Here is a 23,458-nt window from a genome sequence, read left to right on the forward strand (position 1 = left end):
TAGCTTTCAGTCAGAGAAAAAACTGTCTCATTTGCATTAGAGATTTTCAAAGCAAATATCGACTATGGGAGTCTAACCTTTCAATTTTCGAGAAATGCAGAAAACCATAGAACACCATAGAAACTATTTGCCGAGAATTCATTTGTATTTCATGAGCAAGTCCTTATTTAAGTACATGTACAACATCTCCTTCTTGTGATAAGCGGTAGTAAGAAAAAAAGGACTTATTTAAGTTTTTATCCTGGTGCTACCTATTAACAAACAAGGCATCTTGAAGTAGATTGTTTTTCTTTCGACTGGCTAGATTTACATTTTCTTGATGCAACATTGTTGAATATATACATACATACATACATCATTGTGAAGCTAGCTATTTTGCATAATGATAATATCAACACTCTCTATGGAAGACTTCATTTTGTGTCAGGCTCAGTTCAGTCTCTACAAGGCCACACCAATTCAATTTGCTTTTTCTCAGATTTGAACAAAAATATGCTTAACTGGATGATGATCTACAAGAAAACTGAGAGAAAAGTCTGTCAAAGAGTCAATATAGTAAGATTCAAGTCTTTTGTTTGCATCATGTCCTCTTCCAGAATTTTTAGACTACAATGTCTGAGAACAAACAAAATAAACAGGTGTGCCCAAAGCTCAATTCTACATTGATGTGAGGTATTTTTTTTCAATATCATACATGTACAAAATAAAGCAAACATGCATCCTGAATTCAGGCACTTAAATGGAGAACAAGAGTCACCCTTGTCACTCACTAGTCTCATCGGAGTGCTGAGTACAGAAACACCTCTCTAGTTATGTTTCTCTTCATCCTAGCATTTCAGATAGAAAGATCTGTACATTAATCTTAAAGGAGTCCTGAACTCCAGAAGGCGGTGTTATTTTCCACTAGATTATGTATCAATGAATACATAATCAGCCGACTTTTTACAGAATTTTGCTTATGGTGAATTACACAAGGTGTGTTTTTTAAAACAATATGATACTCACTAAACCCTTGCAGACCCTACCCATGTATTCCCTATGTGTAAACATACATCTTTAATGGTGAGTTTTTTAGGCATAGATGAGGGTATTCATTTTTACTTCCTAAAATTATTATCTATTGGAAAATAACTCCCCCTCTGGACTTTAGGACTCCTTTAATTCTAGCTCTAGTCAGCTGCGCCATTTTGCGATATCACTCTTCTCCGTATAATATTCACGCTCATCCCTAATTAGATACAAGGGAAATTTCTTCACTGCAATGTTTCGAGTCATTATAATTATATAGAGCTACATGTACAACATGTGAATCAACCTGACGCCCCAGGAGAAGTCCTTCCTCCTTGAGGTATCAGTGAAGAACATTGGCTCAGTCGGTCTCTAAGTTTGATTACAAAATGTTGCACCAAAACTATTCAATAGAACTTCCTTGTGAAGCAAAGTTAAACTGTAATTTCCAACACAAAAATTGGACTCAAGCTAATTTTCTACGGTACAACTCCACTGCCTCTGTGACGTCATACATGTATATGCGTCAGTGAAGTCGCAGAAGTGGAGTATTGTTCATTCCTTGACAAAGGGCGGAAAGTCGAACATGTGGCAAAGTCCAAGTTTTGTGTTGGAAATTGCAGTTCTTGCTTTTTAAACGGGGAAGATAATTGTAGGACTCCCTCACTCAGGGCTTTGTTTCTTCTTTGCGGGTGGTTGGTAGATGGGAAGGGCGGGTCGGGTGGGTTTCTTGGGTTCCCGGGGTTCCCTGGGTCCCCTCCCGCGGGTCGGGGCAGACTGGGCGCGATCCGTGGGGGGTCTCCGCCGATCGCCGCCGCGATGGAACTCCAGGGTGGTGTTGATGTCCCCTTGGTATGGCTCGTACTTTTGGTCAGCACTCTGGACTGTACTCGTGGACACAGGATCTGGGGAGTCCGTCTAGGAGCAGGAGTAAGACAAAAGAGTCATCCAGAGATACAATGTACTGTAATTTACTTTATCTTCACAGTGACAAAATTTCATGGTGTAAGGAAAATTGACATTTTTACTGAACTTTAAAGGCACCCAGAGCATTTTATGAGGCTTGAAAACTGGAAATATTCTAGTTGCTTTAATCTTTATGAAATTGACATTTAATGCCAGTTAACCACATTTGCGTGCGGATTTCTTATCCAAAGTGATCAAAAGCAGCACAAAACTAAAGCTACATGGTGATCTTTTAGTTTCACGCGCCTAGTGTAAACAGATACCATAGCCCCGCACACCTCCATCAAAACGTAGAAATGCAAAAGTAAAACATAGAAAGGCAAATATTTGACGGACATGCAGTCACTCTCTCATTGGTCGAACCGCTAATTGTGATGGACAGTCAGGATCAGTCTATTAGGGCTTGGATTTTCTATCAGTTCTCACCACACAACGTATCTTTGCTCCTTTAATGTCGATATGTAATGGTATAGTGTTATTGAAACTTACTATGTGTTGGAATGACTAGAAATTTCACTTTTTATATTCAAGCTTCAAGCCTCATAAATTGCTCGGGATGCCTTTAACTTCACGATGGCGGCAAGTGATCTACGGAACGGTTGTGTGAAGGAATCATAAATGATGACAACAGGTTTGTCACAATGATGATAAGTTCACAGTATAGGGGTGACCACAAAAACAGTGAACATAAAGTTACAGTGAAAGAAAGAAGAATTACAGTAGTTGCTGTGCATGTGTTGTGTACTATCAATAATTGTGTAAGCACAGCTGCAAGCCAGTCCTGATCTGTAAAATTTTCCTACATTAAAACAGAACTTAACTTGAACTTCTGAAAAGAAAAGTGAAGCTAGCTACATGTAGTTAGCATGCACATTTATGATGACTTTTAAAAATATCTTTTTATAACAACTTATCTTGCACACCTATGATGACCTCCAAAAGCCACAATCTTGTAGTTCTTTTGAAAATATCTTTTTATAACAACTCATAAACATCAATACTGTTTGAAGCTATTCAGCAAGTTCAAATCAACCACAGAGCAGGTGAATGAATGAACCTAATGAAATGTTTCTGAATCTGCTGCACTTTTACCTGTGACTCTTAGAAGCTTAGATAAAAAATCTCAAAACAGACCCTTTTCCACAATCTTCTAATCAACTAGACATTATTTTAAGAACAAATACATCTGATATACATTATACCAGGCACAAATATTACAGAATATATGTTGGGGAAGCACGGGGCCATTTGGGACACCGTCAGGTTAAGTCAGACTCAACTAATATGTGTATAACCTTCCCCCAGCCAAGGTATGCTCCATGCAGCAGATTTGTAATGGTTACAGCACAATGCGGCACGGAGGGGGTTAAAATACCTAAGGGCCTGGAGCCTACAGGTCAGTGGCGTCTCTTTCCTTGCTACAGACATGTGGGAGGCAGGAACCATCGTGAATAGTTTCATCAGGTCGGTAAACAACTGGTTAACAAGGCTCTCTGTACAGTACAAATTTCTTCACCTGCCAACATTTCAGTACACTGTCTATCCTAGCTTCTAGCAGGCCTCGAAGATGGCTGGAACAATAGTAGAAATTGGCCAAATAGAGTGAATAGTATGCTAAGGGAGTCGGCTACGGAGAGAGGGTCCAATATGCCATCCTATAGGACCCCTTAGCATGCTATTCACTCCATTTGACCAATTTCTACTATTTTTCCAGCCATCCGCGGGGCCTGGTAGTTGTATATCCATTGTGATAGACAGAAGAGAGGATAACAGATGCACATGCTGGATTAAGGAGGCTGTATGGGTAACTAAATCCACTTCAGTTATGAACAAGAATGAGGAGGGATACTTAGTTATGTTTGGGATCTTAATCTTCCCACTGCAGCGACACCTACATGTAGGACTGGTCAGTGTTGCCCGGACAGATGGTCCACCCAAATGTTAGCCTGGAGTCTAGCCTTCTTAGCTTTAGTCCACTACCCAAGCTCCGCTCCTAGCCTGGTGAGGAGCGGAGCTTGGGTAGCGGACTAAAGCTAAGAAGGTTGGACTCCAGGCTACCAAAATGTCAGCAGGTGTAAAACATTTGTGCACAATGAACTATGTTAACCATGCGGGAACCATTATAACCAGTAAGGGTTAGGATTCACAAATAATGGCTTTTTATTCCAGTCTCATACAGGAGATTTACTAAAGAAAGCATCTGTGGAAAAAATATCTTCCTTACCTAGGTCCACAGCTATGCTATTTCATGGTCGAGTGGAAGGTCATAACAGTAATATGGGAGGGATTATGACAGTCATTTCTCTACCATAAAGTACATTAATCTACATTTTTATTTTCATGTTGTATGTACCTGTGTGTATCATGAAGCTACATGTACAACCCTCCTTTATGTTGATGCAGAAAAAGTACATGTACCAAAATACAGTACCAAACTTGTTGGTTTATGGACAATTGTTTCCATTCAACCAAACCATTAATTTTCAGCAATCAAGCTTACATTGAGGAATGCCTATGATTGATTTTATGTTTGCAGTTTCAAGTTGCTATTTGCTTTCTTTGTGATTTTGAAACAAATTCATAAACATCTAAGTGAAGAGAGCATGACAGTGTTCTTCTTTCGTTTTGACTGAATGGTAAACAAAGATTTACCCATCCTCCACCAGGTAGGGGTCTGATGTTGAAGACCTCCACCTCTTCGTAGTTGTCGTACTCTGTGAACAGCACCACCGCCGTGCGACCGTTGGGAGCCACATCTGTCACCATCGCGGGGTAGAACTGCACAGGGCAGAACACAAGGAAAAATGAGGAGGGAGGAAATTGTCCAACACTGTGTAAAAATGTCATAATGAAAAAGAACAAAACTAGCTTGTAGACATAACAGCAATTAACAAGCCCAGTACTCCAGCACAGAAAAAAAGTGAAGGAAACAGCCAGCAATACAACTTTCAGACCACCGCTGCTGGTTGAGCTGCTAGTTCCAATTAGTTGCTAACTTGGAGACCCTGGTTCAAGTCAGGGTAAGGACATCTTGGCTGGGGCTTCACCGTCTTTTGGAAAGGACTTAAAATGGGTGTCCCATCTACATGTAAGAGGAGGTGCCTTGAGCACATTACAGGGGAAGGGCTAGTAACCCATCCCTGTACAAATATATCCTGCTACTGAAACAGCAAGGAAACCTGCTGCCCTATTTGCCACTTGGCACTTCAAGAGTCTAAACAAATTAAGAAATGTACCTTCCCATCCTCCCAGTATCTGGCCAGGCAGTGGTCGTTTCTTCTCCACTTCCTCTGGCTGACGTCCCCCGCGGGTCTGGGCTGGTTGGTCCGCTCCCCTCCCTGCCTCTGCCCGCCCCCTCTGTCCTCGTAGTTCCCCTGTCTGTTGTTCGTCCTCCTGCCGTCGTTTCGGTCCTGATGCGGCCTCGGATGACCCCTGTCTCCACGGTGATGACCATCCCGCTGGTTTTCCTGGAAGTTCTCGTTCTGTCCCCGGAAGTTCTCGTTCTGTCCCCGGAAGTTCTCGTTCTGTCCCCGGAAGTCTGGTCTCCTGGAATTTCCATCCTGTTGCCTGTTTGGCTCGTTCCTCCTGTGGTCTCGATAAGAGTCATTTTGCCCACGGAACTCCTGATTCTCCATCTTCCCACCCCGCTGTTCCCTGATGTCACGACTTCCCGGCCTGTTGCCCTGCTCCCCACCCCCTCTCCTCGCGTCTCGGAAGTTGTCTTGCCGACCGTGAGGTCCGTTACTTCTCGCGTCGTCCCGTTGTCTACCGAAATCATCAAAGTTCTGCCTATTGTCCTGTCTGTTGTCCCCTTTCCTCCCCCTACCCATGTCCTCCTGGTACCCCCTGTTGTAGTTACCATCACCGCCATCTGTCCCCCGCCCCCTGCCCCAACCTCCTCGGTCGTGTCTGCCCCCCCTGCCCCGACCCCCTCGTCCCCCCCTGCTGCTGTCGTACGGTCTGGAGTCGTTGAAGTGCTGCCCCCCCTCCCTGTTCTGATGGTCGAACTGCTGTCTGCTGCCGGGCTGGCTCCTCTGGCCCTGAAAGGAGAAATAAGGGGGTATTTGTATTTGCGGGGTAGTGAGAAAGGTTGGCTTGTTTTGCATAATAGGTAAACCACCTTTACTGGCTTCTCTGGCCCTGGTGGGAGGGGGAACGTGTGGTGAGATATGTTTGTTTGTTTTGCATAATAGGTAAACCACCTTTAGGCATGATACACCAGTTTTGTGCAGTAGGTACAAGCTGCATAAAAGTGGACCTCTACTCTTTTCGATACATGTGGTGGGATCTTTAGGAATGAGCAACCCACCTCTTCTGTGACGCAACAATAGGCAGATAGAACAAGTGACTCAGTGAATAGTGGATCATGAGTTACAGGAAGTATACAACGCCCCCCGTCTCCATTAAGGGATGGCTGTTAAGGCCCTGGTGTAAACTTTCTGCAATTTATGATCCACTGTTCATTGTGTTCTATCTGCATAACGTGACATCACACAAGTTGTGGCTTACTCATTCACTGACAAAGACTGGAGTTGAACAGTCTACCTTTTGTGTTGAAAATTACAGATCATATTTGCTTCAGAATGATTCCTACCAACTCGGATGAACTTTCAAACTGAGAACAGTTGGCCATCTGACCACTCACCCTGTAGTCGTTGTGGTTCCTCTGCCCATAGAACTGTGAGTCTCCGACCTGCGGCCAGCCCTGTCCGTCGTAGTGGTTCTCCCTGCCGTCCCTCCCACCCTGCGGCTTGTTGTACCTGGGGGGCTGGCTGGGCTGGGCACCGGGGCCGGCTTTCGAGTCTAGTTTCAAGTAAACATGAAAGGAAATACTGTAATTCTTATTTTGTTAATGGTAACTTAATTTTAGCTATTTTCACGATCACTAGTCTACCACTAAAATTTAAACATCGCAACTGTTTGATCACTAACATTTGTGACAATAATGTTTGTTCCCACAGTTAAAACCAAATGCAGTGAACTACTCACTTTTCCCCAAACAGCGAAAATTACCAACTGCAATATCAAATGGATTTACAGTATATTTGTTGAAATATTTATTAGGACTTCAATGATGCAGGCCAATTTGAGCTTGTCGTGAATAAACAAGAAAGCAACTTCCATGCAACATTAGAAATGCAATTCAAGTTCTTTGTTCTTTCCTATTGCTTCATTGATTATACACACATATATTCCTTTGTAAGGATTGGCACACAATACCAGCATTTACTGCTGTGCTTCACTTGAATTGTATTGTGGCAATCCAAATATAAAATATTCAACAACAAAAAACAACAAAAAGAAACTAGATGTTAACAACTCTTCAATTCTATGATTCAGTCTATGTATAAAACATTCTACATAAATTTTCTACCGACTCACCGTCTATTTTCAGGTTGTCGATCTTGGACTCCAGGATGAAGTCGAACAGCGTGGCGGGTCCGGATGGCCTGGTACCCCCATCCTCCTCCTCCTCCTCACCCCTGCCTCGCCTCCCTCTGCCTCTTCCTGGGGATGGATAAAGATGTATCTTCATTTAGCAAAAGTTACAGAAAACATATTCCCTGGGCGAGGACAGTAAAATGTGCAAACATATTCCCTGGGCGAGGACAGTAAAATGTGCAGGTACAATGTGTGAAAGACTGTAACACCGACCAGAGTTGTGCAATCAGCCATTTTAGAAAAGGAATCAAACTCTTGACTTTGTGGTCCAAAAGATGCATTGCTTAACCACTGACTAATGCACATGACCATGACATATAATAATATTCTGAGTGACAGTTCTCACTTCTGCCCTGTCCTCCCTCTGTCCTGTGCCTGGCCTGCCATACCCCTATCCCTGTCCCTGTTCAGTCACCAGTATGACTAAGACAACATGACATTCTGGTGTGCTACACCCAAGGGCGGTTATACCAGCTATATAGATACAGACAAAGAAAAGTCTCACCTCTGCCCCTGTCGTCCCTCTGTCCCCTGTCGTCCCTCTGTCCCCTGTGTCCTGTGCCTGGCCTGCCATATCCCTGCCCCTGCCTATCATGTCCCTGCCCCTGTCCCTGCCTGGTGACCAGGGTGTTGATGGCCTCCTGCACATCTCCGCTGTTCTGCCTCAGGCTGGCGACGGAGTCCTGTCTGTTGAAGCCCATCTCCACCAGCTTCTGCACAGACTTCTCTTCAACCTGGGACGACTGGAAGAAACAGAGAAATTAAAGAAAGTTCACTTGACCCAGTTCAGCTCACAAAGAGATGTTCCACTGGGTGTGACAGGACAGAGCTATGCAAACAGTATACGAAGGTTCACTGGAAATTATCCTACTTCGTTTTGACAAGCAAAATGTACAGTGCAAGAGCCATGCCGCACTTATATTGTTACTGAAGGATGTTTGCTGGATATGTTCAATAACTTACCTAGTGGCACACCTTGAATAGAATTTTCTCCCAAATTCTTTAAATTTTCTTCTAAATCTAAAAGTAAAACATTATTGTACTGTCTACTATAGAGAAATGAACAAAGCTTTTCTTGCAGTTCTTTCCAGGTAAAAAAAATGAACATAGGGTCGCTCTTGCACATTCTGTCCTAGTTAAAAAAATCAACCACACAGGTCTGGTTTTCATAACAATCAAAGGTACCTTACTGTAAATGCATTTTAGTTTGTGTGGTTTTTATTTCACGCTAAGGCAAAAGGAGTGTTTGCTGTGGTTTTAAGTTCGCGGCAGCACTATACTATAGTCACATACTGCTACAGTATTGGACAAAAATGCATAATACTACCGCAAACATTTCTGTATTTACAGTACCTCATTAGAGAGTTCCCTGTAGACTCCCTGAGCCCTGTTGTCCCCCCGCCTGTCCGGGGGCCCTCCCCACTTCCTCTCCGGGATGGCGGTGGGCGGCAGACTGCCCGTGCCTCCAAACGTCTTAGTCCCCTCCTTAGACTTGCTGACTTCTGCGATGACTGCCTTCCTCTGCTCCGAGAACTCGTCAGCTTCTCCAGACTCCGTCTCCTTCTTGGGCAGACTTTTCTTGTTCCTTAAGTCTTTTGTGGCCACTGCACCACTGGACACTCTCTGTGGCATCATAACAAAACAGTCATGATTCTTTTGAATCAAGTTCAGAGTGTCTTGTATGAGGACTAACCTTTCTGGAAAATTCAGGCTCAAACTTTTTAGGAATAGGTGCACCATGCACACCATTTTTTCTGACACTTACATACAAGTGTACAATTATAGTCTCTCTCTCTCAGCTTGGCTTCCTGTACGAAGATTCAAGGGTGTTGTCCATGTCTGGTGCAGCCTTGCTGGTGGCTGGCAAGGCCGATGAATACCTTAAATGTTACCCTACACAAATATCTAGGTACACAGGTGCACACCTCAAAGTTTGGATGCACAGAAGTGCATATGCACCCAATATTTCCAGCCCTAAAAGTCGATAGCCTTGTAAGGACTATGAACTCTTAGGAGGGATCAGGTGATAAACAGATAATCAGGAGTTAAGGTAACTCACTTGTCCAAACGGTACAAAAGTTGGGGCCCCTCCCTCCACCTTCACGTTGGCTCGAGAGTGATGCGCAAGTTTCTGTGGAAGAACACAGGTCAGGTCAGGTTTAAGGTTCAGGTAACTGGAGCAATGCTAATGGCCCCATACTCCGACCCTTGCTTGGGGGTCTTGAAAAAGACGCATAATGTCAAAACTGATTGAATACTGAGTCTCAGACTTGGTATTTTCTCGATGCGATTATTAAACATACTCTTGCCAGTACATAGAAATTCCCTTTCACAGACTTCACATTTGGGTAAAGGTAGCTTTCTGCTTATAATATACACTAGCAAACAATTCTCCAACCACTGATAGTGTGAGAAAAACATGTATAACCTGACAATAGAGATCAGATGTGCCCATTCTTTTGAAATACACACATTGTACAGGCATGGCAGATATCCTACTTTCAAGAAAAGGACATTACTCTTTAATTAGTTGTTAGTTTCTAAATAAATTAATGTGTAACCCTGTCACATAGATTATGAAGAATATAATTGTAATGTACAATGTCTATACCAGAAGTAATATTCATGCAATAGTAAGTAATAAGACTCACTCTTTGAATGTCCCATCTGGAGAAGAGTTTCTCGACCTGCCCCCCCAGAACCTTAATATTGGACCCATCCAACATCAGGAACCCATTACTGATGGCAATGGAGCCGGTCAGCTTCACTTTGGTGCCAGGAGGGGTGGACAGGCTGTGGATTTTTTGATTTAAAAAAAAAAGGAAAGTTAGCTATAGAGGATGTCACAAGTCATGGAAAGTTTCTTGAAAGAATCTAAAAAATCTGACACATATATATATATATATATGGCTTTGGAGCACCATACATGTTTGTATGAGTCCAATTTCAGACATGAAATTTCATGCTTACATTTTTTACAAACAAAGGTAGTGAACATGACGACAAAGGTAAAGGATTCAAGCAAAAATACACAACAACGAAACGTTTCCAATGAACTTCAGAAACAGAACAAGACCGATGAAGATGACAGGTCCGTGTACTATTTCCAAAACAAGCAAAGAAGTACACAACAACAGAACATGCGAGGGATTTGGACCCAGAACCTTTGGATTCAAAGTTCAATCCCGAACCTTTTAGATTCTTAGTTGAACCCAGAAAGTCTAAATTCTTAGTCAAACCCAGAACCTTTGGATTCTGATTTCAATCCAGAACCTTTATATAGATTCTTAGTTGAACCCAGAACCTTTAGCTTTTGAAGCAACCCCAGAACCTTTGGATTACAAACCAGGGCTTGAAATTCATTTTTGGAAATAGGTGCACTGGTGCATCCAACCAAAAAATTCGGTGCACAGAAAATGATTTGGGTGCACCACAAAAAAAAAAGGTGAATTTCAGCAAAACACAAGTTTAATGCTTCTTCCTCTCCTAAGAAATTCAATCGGTAATTCTATCCAGATTTCAGATTTCAACCAAAGCAAGCAATACATAAAAAAGTATAACAAAAGGTTATATTGCTTTTTCTGATACTTCTATTTCAAGAGTATTCTGTATGCTAGTGTACAAGAGAATCGTTACCCTATAAAAAATAGTACAAAAATATCTAGGTGCAATCGTCTGGTGCACCCAGTCAAAAATTGGGTGCACAGCTCCAATTTTGGGTGCACGCAGGTGCACATGCACCCAGTATTTCGAGCCCTGCAAACCCAGAATCTTAAAATACAGAAGAAGTACACAACACTAGAACCTGCAAGGGATTTGAACCCACAACCTTTAGATTCAAATACCTTAACCACAACTTGCATACGGCCACACGACTCCCCCACACACCTGAGCTGCTGCACCTGTGCGACCTCCAGCCCGAGGCAGGTGGTGTGGCCGTCCGTCATCTGCACCTTCAGCATCCGCGGGGCGTGGCCGGACTCCTCGTTAGCCTTCGGCGCTGACACGTTCCGCACCTTCGTCACTTGCAGGACGCACGGACCAATCAGCTGTAAGAAAAGTTTGATGGGCATTATTACCATATTTAGTCTTCAACATTCCTGGAAGTGGCAAAAAATCATGATCTTGCCTTAGATTTAAATAAATATAAATAAACATATCTTGAAGGAAAACAAAACAAATGAATTGGAAAACACTATAGGGGTTTAAGACGTGGTTTAGGCCACTACTACTAACCCCGAACCAAAACCTCTGCCAGCCTAATATTGAATGGATGCTGGAGGGCTGGAGAGGAAAGAGAGGAATGGACAACAGAAAAGAACAGTGCTGAAATTTGGAAAGATGGCCCTCAAATGGGAAGAAGCTAAACCTAAACAACTGCCAAATCCAAGTGATAGCAGAAGACCAAGACTTAAATTTAACTTAAAGTTTTAAAAAACATCTGTGATTGCATGATATTTCATCTAGAAACAGGAGGAGCTATTGTTATTACTGTGAAAGTGAATATTTTAGGTGATCAGAAAGCCAGAATCTTCCCGACCCCCCCTCGATAGCCAGGCAGTGGTCGGTACACACAGACCGCCGCTCAGGAGAACCCTGGGATAGCAGCCGCACGCAGCCAACCACAGCGCATGGAACACACCACCTGGCCAGAGGGGGGCTCTGCGAATGGATTGACTGCTACATCATGTCACCCTGAGAATACTGCGAACTTCTTTATTTTCAAAGGGACTTCAAATTTGCAGTAGAAGGAAAAGATCCTGGATGTTTTTGCATCTTGTTTCAAGTTTGTGGCTGAAACAACATTAATTCTGTTGTACAGAAGCAATACATTGGAAATGCATATTTGTGAAAATAAGAACACCACAAACATTTCAAGATTGCAGTATGCTGTGATTAATCAATCCTTTTTTTCACTGGTTTACTGTGGTTTATTACTACACATTGACAAACAATGCACAGGCCAGGGCTGTTCAACTGGCTAGGGTTAATAAGACTATGATTAGTAAGAGCTACATGTAGCCTTAGATTTTAGAACTGATGATTTTGGGCGGATTAGATGATTAAGAAGGTTTCTTCAGAAAGAGGGAGAACTCACTTCACTGCTGCCTCCCCTGCTGATATCTTCAGGTAGAAACTTTTCTCCTATGGACCTAAGGTCCTCCTGGAATGGAAAACAACCTTAAGTTGACACATATTCATAAAATAAATACATGTAGATAAGTTCATACTGGGAAAAGCAAAGCTCTTTCTTTATACATCCTCCCTGCAGACTTAAGTCAGGTAAAAGTGCATAAGCATTAGGTTCTTTTACATGCAGAGGTTTGTTGTCTAAAGCTCCCCCCTATATTCCATGCAGCGTGGATAGTCCAGTGGTTAGTGACCCTGCCTCTCGATCTAGAGTTTGAGAGTTCAAATCCTGACAGTTGTCGCCCACATGGATGCCTGGTTAGAGCATGGGAGGACAGTGCCAGTTCCCCTCTTTAGAAAAAAAACTGTAGTATAATTTGGGTGATCAGAAAGCCAGAATCTTCCTGACCCCCCCTCAGTGGCCAGGTAGTGGTCAGCACACACGGACAGCCGTCCAGGAGAACCCTGATAGCAGCCGCATGCAGCCAACCACAGCGCATGGAACATGCCACCTGACCAGAGGGGGGGCTCTGCGAATGGATTGACTGTAACATCATGTCACCCTGAAAATACTGTAAATTTCTACTAAAATATTGTAGAGATAATTTCTGTAAATCATTTTTGCGGGGACTTTAAGTGGTAGAAGGGAAAAGGAGGTTTTCGTAGTACTGTAAGTTTGTTGTCCACTGTTTGTTGTACTTGTCGAAAAGAGCTCACAGACTTTCCCAGGTACATGTACAATAGACCTATAAATACTGCGCACAGTGTATGTCTTCTCTGTCATGACCAGTGGAAGATTAGCACTATCACTATATCAAGATCACTTTCACACTCCCCCAGCTTTATCTCCCCATCCATCCGAAAGGACAAATGCAACCCCTCACGATCAATAAGTAACCTGATAATGTAGTACATGCAGACTCACATCCAGAGCCTTCCTGAGGATGCCATCTATAGTGGTGATGTTGTTCTCCTGCTTCAGGGCTGCAATCCCCTCCGCTGACAGGTGCCTGCAATACAAACACAAACCTTCTTCTTATACTTCAGGATTCAAATATCCTTTTATGAGTATGACACTCAATCAGGGATCTCCCTAGAAATATAGAGCAGGATGGGGGGAGGGTGCCTGGCACAGGATATGTGTTGCGAGGGGGGAGGTCTGGAGGGGGGGCGCACACCTCTCAAAAGGAGAGCGGCTGTTGCATTTTGCCTTTTTCAGACATAATGGAAGTCATTTACTGCAACTTGAGCTTTACATCTGAAATTTCCAGTTTTGAGCAAAATTACAGGCTTTGCTGGGTAGAAATTGGAAAAAAATACCCTAACTTTGAAAATCAACAGGATGGAGCTGGGATTAGAACAGGATGGAGGAGCGCCACTGTTCCATTCTTTAGGGAGATCCCTGTCAATGAAATAAGGACTGAGCAAAGAGCCTTCAGCCTACTAGGGAACTGTAGTAGTGTGGAAGTCCAGTTTGGGCCAGAGTCAGGTGTAATTATGTCTTGGCACCAGGACAGTTCGTCACCAGGCCTAGGATGGGTTAGGCTTACAGTTAGGGTTAGGCTTAACCCTCCTGGACCGAACCGTCCTCATCGGCTATGAGCTGATAAACTGTCCAGGTGCTGAAATATCATGGAAACCTCTTAATAGAGCAGAGTCTGATTTATCTATCTATTTATCACAAGGATCATTGGTTTTCTTTTAGGGATGATGAAAATTTATCAATAATTTTGCCTGATAAACGAAGGTAAGGTGAAGTCAACCTTCTGGAATTTCAGCTTCAATGTATAGCTTCTGGTTTCTGGGGGGAGGGAGCAAATATCACCCACGTTTTACTGAGGGAGCAAATATCACTCACTGACCACTCACTTCTATTCTGGCACAGCATGGCAGAAATGTGCAACAATTACACGTATGTCCTTGCATACTAGAATTTATCTTGTTTATCTACAGGGTGTATATTTTCGGCTGATAAAAAGTCAATATCAAAAGCCTTATCAGATAAATAATTTTCGGTTTCGAGGCAGACGGCGCGGTGGGGAGGGGGGCGTCCACTCGTAGTGGCTGGGTACAGTAAATATTACGTAACGACTGCTACAAAGAGCACGGATATCTTATATGAATACTATACGTAATTTTCCTAATAATAAGTATGTTATACAGAGCGAAGGAGACGTAAAACAGACGACATACCAGCCCTGCTTCCACAGCACCGCGGCTTCGGCAGCCATCTTACCGCGGATCCTCGGACTTTGTAACGCGCACTGTCATTGGCTCAACTCATCCTGGTACTGAAGTTCGAAATTTTGATAAAGTTTTGTCCCACAAACTGGTTTTATATTTTCAACATCGTTAGGAAGTTGCTAAGGTTACATGTTGATGTTATGAAGTGTTCATACATTTTGAATTTCGGTACAATCATTATTTTTATGAATGGGATGTAACGAGGGCTCTGGTTGGTCTAGGTGGAAGTGCCTAAAGACGAAACAAAAATGGCGGACAAAGATCGGACGTGGAAAGTCTCTATTAACTTTTTGGGCCTTGTTGACTTCAAGGACGGCAATTTCCGACGTTAAACACCGCAGGACGGATACCTTACGCCTTGCAGGTTGCGAGGGACTGGCGGGAGCCGGAGGTTTTTGAATTCGCGTGGGACTTTTTAGCTCGAGTTTAGCAAGATGAGTTCGAAGGACAAGAACAAGCACACCTTCGTAAGTAAAGTCTGCACTGTCCTTACTTCGTGTTGTCATCGGTTTACGATGTGAGTTCAGAACACTTGGTCATAGCTCTACCACACCAGAAGAGACACAGACAAGTTCTACTTGGTCACCGTTAAGAAATCCCAGAGTGTTGGCAAGAGATTTTGGGCGTGTGTCCTTTTATCCAGTTCAAACGTTACAGGAAGTGGTGTTTTCACTTTTCAGCTCTTGTGTGTGTGAGGTGAGAGGTGGGGAGGGCGGATTTTCAGGGTGTGCCCCGAACTATTCACAACAATCTTCCCACCCACAACTTGTTTGGCAACGCGGGGAAAGAGTTCTATAGCCCGGCAGGTGACTCATAACGAGTCCGGACAGTTTGGCCGAGGGGAATTGGGTTACAAACGGGAGTAAATCAGATGAAATGTGCGCAGATTGGATAAGTGCGATGGTAGCAGGACCTGCCAACCCTCCCCTCGCGCTCTGTATCACCCAGCTGTAAACTAACACCCCGGTTTGGCGTCTATATTTGTCCCGAAAACGTTATTACAAGTTGTTGTGATGGGGACAACTCGGAATTTGGTGAGCAGGGTCGATGAATTTCTGATCTGAAGGGCTACCTGTTTGTTATGAAGGGTTGGAAATGCTTGAGTGGTACCAAAACAAAACCCTGCCGTGTGTAGGTGTGAAGGCCACAAGTTTTAGTCATTACTAATGTAAACAAACATTCTGGGCTGGATGGACGATATTTGTGCAAAAACCTTGGTTCTCTTTTTTGGTTCTGATTCTGAAACCATCCTAGATCGGCATCCGCTTATGACAATAAATACACGCTGCTAGGAATTATTTTTGGTTCCTATCAGATATTTGTTTGGGACCCATAGCCTTTATAATGCCATAATATACAGCACAGAGTACCACAGATAGCATTTGTTTAGTACTGATGGTTTCTTGATATTTTGAAATTGATGGTGACAATTTTTGGGGGGAAATGCAGGCATAGAAAAATAGCAGCCAGCAAAAATTATGAGCTGTTGGTCATAAGGAAAAATAGATTTCAATATCTTTAAAATGTCCACAGAGTCAGCTGTCTAATCTTCATCGACGTAGCTGTGGAGCCTGGTAATAAGAAATGATAGGGCCAAAATACAGCTACCAATACCATCACATTTTCAGCCTGACAGGTTTTGCCTGCCCCTGGAACACAAGTATAAATCACTGTTTACACAAGATCTCCAGAGGTTTCCCACTGGGACAGGGCTTGTGTATATCATGTCACTACCTTCTGGTGATGATTAATGGTCAAACAGAGCTTTTCTATTGATTCTGTGGGAACAAGTAGAATATAATAATTGAACCTCGGGTAGATGTTGTACAATATATGCTAGGTAGACCACGAAATATATTCATAAGCTAGACTTTTGAACGTTGGGAAGTTAGTCCCTATAGGACAACTCACACCCATACTGTGTGTGTACATCGGCTATAAATAGACATTGCATCATCGAGTTGAAAGGTCAGGGTGGTAGTGTCACATTTTACAGTTTTGCTTTATTGTTCTGCTCAAGGTGTTAAGTTTTATACGTTCCGCTGTAATTTGGATAATGAAAATTGCACTGAATTCAATGGTAGTGCTACCTATATCATTAGATATCATAAACACATGAATGAAATACAGGAAGCTATGAAATTTGGTGTATTTACTTGGCTTCGTTGACCAAGACATTTCATTCAAACATTTATATGGTATTTCCATTACAACTAACACATAGTAAAAGTACATGAGCCTTTAGTTTAATTTAAATTGTTTCATTAAAATATGTATTTCTATTACAACTAACACATGATAAAAGTATTAGCCTTTAGTTTGTCTGGAAGATTTCCAGGATGGACTCCTCACCAGTTGCCAGGCAAACAAGCGAGGGTTCAGTGCCAAAGGAGAGTTCAGTGCCGTCTGTAAAAGATACTTGAGCTGTTTTCCCTGCAGTTTCCTCTGGCAGGATGTCACGCCTGATGGTTTAACGGTCGCGGGGTGAGGTCACAGAACAACGTGACGGTTAGCTTTGGTTGGCCGGAGTTTTCCCGCCGATTCGCTCCCCACACACACATGTAAACACCCTGCTCGTATCTCGCAGTGGTGTCAGACTACACCCATGTCTGTGCAAACCTTGGCCGTGTGTGTGTCGGGCTGGTTTTGAGCATCACTACTTCCCTTATTTGAACTCTATGGAGTGTTTACCTATGGCAAATAAAAGGTAGGGGCTGTTGGTAAGCATAGCCTCTGCTTCTACACATGTACATGTGTCCTGTGGTCATGATTTGGTTCAACGACTCGTTTTGTGAATTTTCATACATGTAGCATAATCTGAGGTGGTGACTTAATCTCCAAGCAGATGTTAGGGTGGAAGATTGTAACGTTTTCTGACTCACTGCCAGCTCGGCTTCTCTGACAGTTGGGGTTATTAGATTACAAATCAAATGTAGCCAGGCAGTCAGAAAACATGATCTTCCAACCCAACATCAAGTCAAATTTAAAGAATTGAAAGCGCTCTGTGAAATTCCAGCATGATCACAATGTAATCCTGGAGCCAAAATGATAAGCGGAAGAAGATGTTTTGAAACTGTCATGCCAACATTTCTGTGAAAGGTCAAACAGCTTACATGTGATTTAACACTTGTCTTGGTAGAGCCTGGGGTGATCCATGATGGATCTTACTCTAAGTATGTGAGTAACTTGGTTATCTAGACAGTGTAAAGCAGAACATTGGCAAGCACTCAACTTATTCCCAGACGGAGTCGTTAAATCCAGGATTTAAAAAACCAACCTGCAGACAATTCCTCTAGATTGTAATTTGTAGCTAGAGACATAGACAACTTGTAATTTTTCAGTTGGTTTCACAAGTCACAATTAAGCCGATGCATTGAACAAAAAAAGCTTCTGTTGTGCTTATTTGTAGTATGGCAGGAAGTCTATTTTTGAAAGCTTTGGATTTACAGGAAGTTTCTCCAAATTGCAAGCAGAATTTCTGACAACTTGCAAAATTTCAGATTCTAGGAAAAAATTTGTATTTCAAGCCCTGAGTTAGGGGAGTGTGTTAAAGTAATGGGCTCTGGATTCAAAATACATGTACAATGTACCCACCTGCTCTATGCAATTCACAGATGGAGATTATTAGTTTGTGGGCGTTGTTATGGCTAAAAATAATACAGTTGTGAAGGACCCACCTACATGTATTGTATCATCTCAATATAACTGTGTTTAAAATAGACAGGACCCCTCCACCGTGTTTTTCTGTAGTCTTTTATGGAATGTTTTTCATAACGTTTTTCATGCCAGAAATAGGCCAAATATTATTTATAGATGAGTGTTTGCACTATCCAAAGAGGTTATTGCACTATCCTATTCCATCAGACACTTGATGTTTGCAGCATCGGTTCCATTCATGTTATAATTAGCATCAAATTACCACAGGTGCTGTGGGGGAAATGTATTGATTCTAGCAGGGGGATGTGGGCTATTCAGGTCCCCAAACACACACCTGCAGGCTGTGATTAGCAGGGATAAATTGTTGACTGCAGGTAGACACTGGAAAAATAAACTGTAATTTTGTTTTATAGTACATTTGCATGCACTTATGAGTTTTGAAAAATTCTGTGCAAGAGCATTTTGTGGGAACATGGTCAAAAATGTTCCAATCATGAATGTAACAATCATATCATAGTGGAAAACATCAATTTGGTTGTCTGGCTTTCTGACAAGAATAAAAGGCCAGAACACAACAAACAAACTACTAGTAGTTCCCCTTGTACACATAAATTGAAGTCCGTAGGAAGGTGAACCTAGAAAAAACTAAAAATTGAAGTGTCCAAATCAGTTTCTTTTTTTGCAGATAACAAATTGCTCTCAGGATCCTGGATCAATGCTGTTCACAATGACATAATGGGTCACCTGGGGTCAAGATCAATAACCTTAACCTTCAGGCTTCACCCTACAACAACACCCTGTAGCAAATACACAATTGTTTCCTAAACTGCTAAAGACGACCATATGAATTAAACTTTTATTTTAGAGGGGTAAATTCAAGGACATTAATCTTGATAGGTTTCATGAAATTACATGTTTTTTTGAAGATTTTGCCTGATAACGAGTCTATTTCATTAACTTTCAATTGTTTTTTTTTGTTGATTAGATACTTAAGCTAGTAATAAAGTAACTAGAATAGAATTCATAGCAGTACGTTTAACAAAAATGTGTCAACTACATGTCAGCAGCTATATCATGTTTACTAACACTTTGGTGTGATGAGAGTTTATACATTGTACAGGACATGGCCTAATATGTTAAGTGATGACTATAGAAGTATGCTGTCACTATATCTTAGCATAGGGTCAGAAACTTGTTGACGTTTAAGCTTGCTGATGTTCAAGTTACAGATGTAGCTATAGCTAGCTTCAAATGCATGGGAGAGAAAGAGAGAAAGAATGAGACAGGGAGGGAGGGAGAGAGAAAGGGATCCAGAAAGAATCTTGCAAAGATTGTATGAGTACCGTAATATGAGTAATTGTGCATGTTTATAAAAGGAAGGACAGGATATTTGTGGTTTTACAGTTTGACACAGCACATTACATACATGTACATACCAACATGTTACAACATTATCCTTTGTGGTTTGATGATACATGGGATAAAATTCTTTGGATGTTCAGTTTGATATGACACATATTCTTGTTTGTTTTTTACCAATTACAAAGATGCATGACTTGTTTTTAGGCCTATAGTCATTCCTGATATACGTATTCCCATTGACTACCCATATCTACAGTGTTATCATACAACATGAACTATAATAAAAAGTATAATATCATTGACAGTAAAGGTTTTTTTTCAGTAGTTGAACCCTTGCAATTGCCTATTTGGCTTCAAAGCAGGGCCACTAACCACTAGACCACCGCACTACCTTGTCTAAATATATATATTCTCCTGCCTTTCCTCCTGTCCCTCCAGCTGGACCGGTTCTCCAGCATCCGGATGCCGGGTCAGCCCAAGAAGAGCTCCAGCTTCAGGAAGAGTGTCCACCACGACAACGGGGGCTTCAAGGAGGGGGAGGAGGAGTCCATGATGCCGCAGGTCTCCAGCCTCACCAACAGGGAGGTGGAGGCCATGTTTGAGAAGATGCTGGTGAGTTTGTTTGTTTGGGAGAGGAGGAGTCCATGACGCCGTTTGTGTGTGTGTGTGTGTCTTGTCAGTGCGTGTGTCTGTCTGTGTTTGTGTCTGCATGTGAGTGTGTGTCTGTGCGTGCGTGTGTGTGTGTGTGTGCCCTCTTTTTTCAGCCCCTTGCCAGCTGTGTGTGCTCACTCTTGTTTAATTTTTCTAGAAAACCCTGAATCTGTATTTGTGTGCATGTGTTTTTGAGTGTGAGCGTGTGTGCGCCTGTGCATGTGCATGTGTGTGTGTGTGTGTCTGCTTCTGTGTCTGTCTGTATGTTTGTGTGTGTGTGTGCGTGTGTCTATAGGTATGTGTGTCTGTGTATGTTTGCTTGTCTGTTAATACAATATTTCTGCTGACTCAGCCACATATCTGTGAAGTCCACAAGTTATTTTTCAGCTATATTCTATCTTTTAAACTGTTAACGTGGCATTATATGCATCTTGCCCTACGTAACATGCATATGATGTGCTGTACAAAAATAAAGGATCCGGAGGGGGGAGAGATTGTGGACTAGCTTTGTGTGTAATACTTGTCCTCAAGACACGGCAGCAGAAAATATTGTTATGAATTATGAAAATGCACTGTTTGTTGAAGTGCTCTGTATCAGAAACGTGACAATACTCCATGGCATTGACATGTTACTGTGTTTCGTACCCAGCTGTTGCCATGTGTATCATGCTTCAAGTCTAGCTGTTTTTCTCGCTAGACATTTCATACGCTGCCTACCATCAATCGCAAAGGGAATCAAACAAAGCCCACATCACAGATGTTCCTAGATGTATAAAGATTATAAAGACAATGGTTCGCTGCACTCTGTGATGCCAGAATCCAATTACTTTTGGCTTGGTAGTTGTGAGGTATATGAAGAAAGATATGAATTGAAAAAGTAAAGACATTATTTGAAAACCCCAGGAGAAATACAGAGGAAATCCCAAACGGACTATTATCTGTGTGTTCTATACCCTAGTGTGTACAAGGATCAATATGAAATATTATTTTCTTCACCCCAATATGTAATAGGAGACCTGCCAACTCAATAGAATCAACCCTGGATCCATAACACTGTAAATTGTGAAATATTTGTTGGGGTTTTATGTTGGCAGTTTTCGTGGTGAGCTCTCTCCGTGAACTCATCACACTGGAAGTGCATGCTCTGTCCTACATAGTTAATCATGTGCCCTAAGATGCTGAAAAGTTTTTGATTTGCTGAAAAGTTAAGTTGCTGCAAACTTAAGTGAATTTACAGTAATGCCACTATTGACATCCACATCAATTTTATTTCCATCTTCACTTCTGTCTCGGAGTCCTGCATCAAATCTCATTTTCTCCACGCTGTCGTATCAGTAGGTAGCCTGGAACCCAGCTGTCTGAGCTGCATTGTGTACCTGCCGTCACAGCGGAGGTAGATTAGAGCTGGATTCCAGTCTAGTGATCGGGGCAGCCTTCTGACACGTGCGTGAAGCTGTTTATGAAACAAGATTAGACAGATGGCTCGATCTATGACGTCCACAGTAGTTTCCGTCGTCGTTTCTGGCTCTGATCACGACATCAAATCTCATTTTCTCCATGCTATGATGTCGTTAGCACCCATCTTCTGACACCTGGGGGAACTTTGTGGAACCAGATTAAAGACTGATGGTTTTATTGGCGCTCACAGCACTTTTGTAGGGACCCCCGAGTTACTAATATGAATCACTCCAAATCCCATTTTCTCCACTACATGATGACATTAGGATCCATCATCTTGTATACAAAGAAACAAGACTTAACAAATTTTTAGTGACGTCGAAGGTAGTTCTGTATACATTGTACGTATCATAATTATGAATCTCTTGGAAAATATTATTATTACATTAACTCTCAGCGTACATCGGTACTCCCGGATGCAAAGAACTGAAGACAGGGCCATTAAAGGCAAACACCTTCAAATTGAATGATTTTATGAGCATGGCCTACACTATAGGAAAATCTTCTGCAAAATGAGTAATAACATCATTAATTTTCATTCAAGTAAACACTGAAGGCCATACACATTTGATTTGATTTAGTTGCTATTCTGATCGATGAGTATTCACATCTCCAGTCAGTCCCTTGCTTTGGTAAATCCTGACTTGCAAAAACAAACAGCTCACCAAAATTAATGACAAGTCATGGCCTAATTGGCCACTGCATCTCTGCAAAATGTCACTAGGTTACTGTACAATTTATAACCTAAAGTACATCTTTGATCTATGTGTTCAAAGAAAATCATGGCAAAGAGATAAACATATTTTTATTAACAAAATCCTGTGGCACCGTTTACAGCTTAGAACCAAGCTGTGTTTTTAGCTCTTCAGTGAGCTAAAAGTAAAACTGGATCGAGATTACTTTCAGTACACAAAAACAGTGAATTATAGCCGCTACACTGCCTAGTCCAGTGGTGGTTCTTGTGATGTCAGGCAAGAAATCTGTTGACATTTACTTACAGACCGTAAAGCTATTAGATTTATCCACTTGATTGTGATTTTACGGAAATCAGTCTAATCTTTGACACAGGCTGGAAGTGTTGTGCGCTTGTGTCAACAGTTTCCCTTATCAAACCCTGACAGCTGTGTGTGGTGTGTAACGCATGGCACGCTTTCGCTGGGTGTAGTAAATACATCTTGTGCATCAAACAGTTTTAGAGATGGTATTCGTAGCTATATTTATATGTATTAAAGGACCAGATATGCATATTCAGTCTACTTCACACAAATAACCAATGTTGATGTTTCTTGTGTACAGTACTATGGTGTAAAAATCAGTTCAGCTAATTTGTTTCATGCTACGAGGTTGATTTCAATAAACTGAATTGAACTGAATTAAACAGATAGAATATTGGGCTGGATCAATTGAGATTTTTTTAAATTCTTAGAATCTATGGTAGAGGGTTGTGTGATTAAGCAAACAATTTTTGTGAGTGCATTTTTAGGAATATAAAGGGAAGAAAACTAAAGCTTGGTCTATCAGACTCCTATGTCCAACTGCC

General features: G+C 42.0%; 2 protein-coding genes across 4 annotated transcripts in view; one reads left to right on the forward strand and one right to left on the reverse strand.

Annotated features, from left to right (window-relative positions):
* Positions 1-1,572: 1,572 nt before the first annotated feature.
* On the reverse strand, positions 1,573-14,858 carry LOC136437170 (tudor domain-containing protein 3-like). Its single transcript, XM_066431652.1, has 13 exons — positions 14,740-14,858; positions 13,472-13,556; positions 12,515-12,580; positions 11,305-11,465; positions 10,068-10,209; positions 9,476-9,547; positions 8,770-9,039; positions 7,922-8,159; positions 7,357-7,482; positions 6,620-6,777; positions 5,211-6,014; positions 4,627-4,752; positions 1,573-1,926 (listed from the first exon to the last, which is right to left on the reverse strand). The coding sequence occupies exons 1-13, from the start codon at positions 14,775-14,777 to the stop codon at positions 1,672-1,674; spliced, it is 2,541 nt and encodes an 846-aa protein (XP_066287749.1). The 5' UTR covers positions 14,778-14,858; the 3' UTR covers positions 1,573-1,671.
* Positions 14,859-15,007: 149 nt separating this feature from the next.
* The window catches only part of LOC136436139 (protein diaphanous homolog 2-like), a 38,803-nt gene continuing 30,352 nt past the window's right edge, over positions 15,008-23,458 (forward strand). For all 3 annotated transcript variants that reach the window (XM_066429904.1, XM_066429906.1, XM_066429905.1), the window contains exons 1-2: positions 15,008-15,257; positions 20,248-20,421. In XM_066429904.1, the coding sequence (XP_066286001.1) occupies positions 15,225-15,257; positions 20,248-20,421 (207 nt within the window). In that variant the 5' untranslated portion in view covers positions 15,008-15,224. The remainder of the gene's footprint in view (positions 15,258-20,247; positions 20,422-23,458) is intronic.

Source organism: Branchiostoma lanceolatum, chromosome 6 (genome assembly GCF_035083965.1).
Source record: "Branchiostoma lanceolatum isolate klBraLanc5 chromosome 6, klBraLanc5.hap2, whole genome shotgun sequence".
NCBI classification, from domain to species: domain Eukaryota; kingdom Metazoa; phylum Chordata; class Leptocardii; order Amphioxiformes; family Branchiostomatidae; genus Branchiostoma; species Branchiostoma lanceolatum.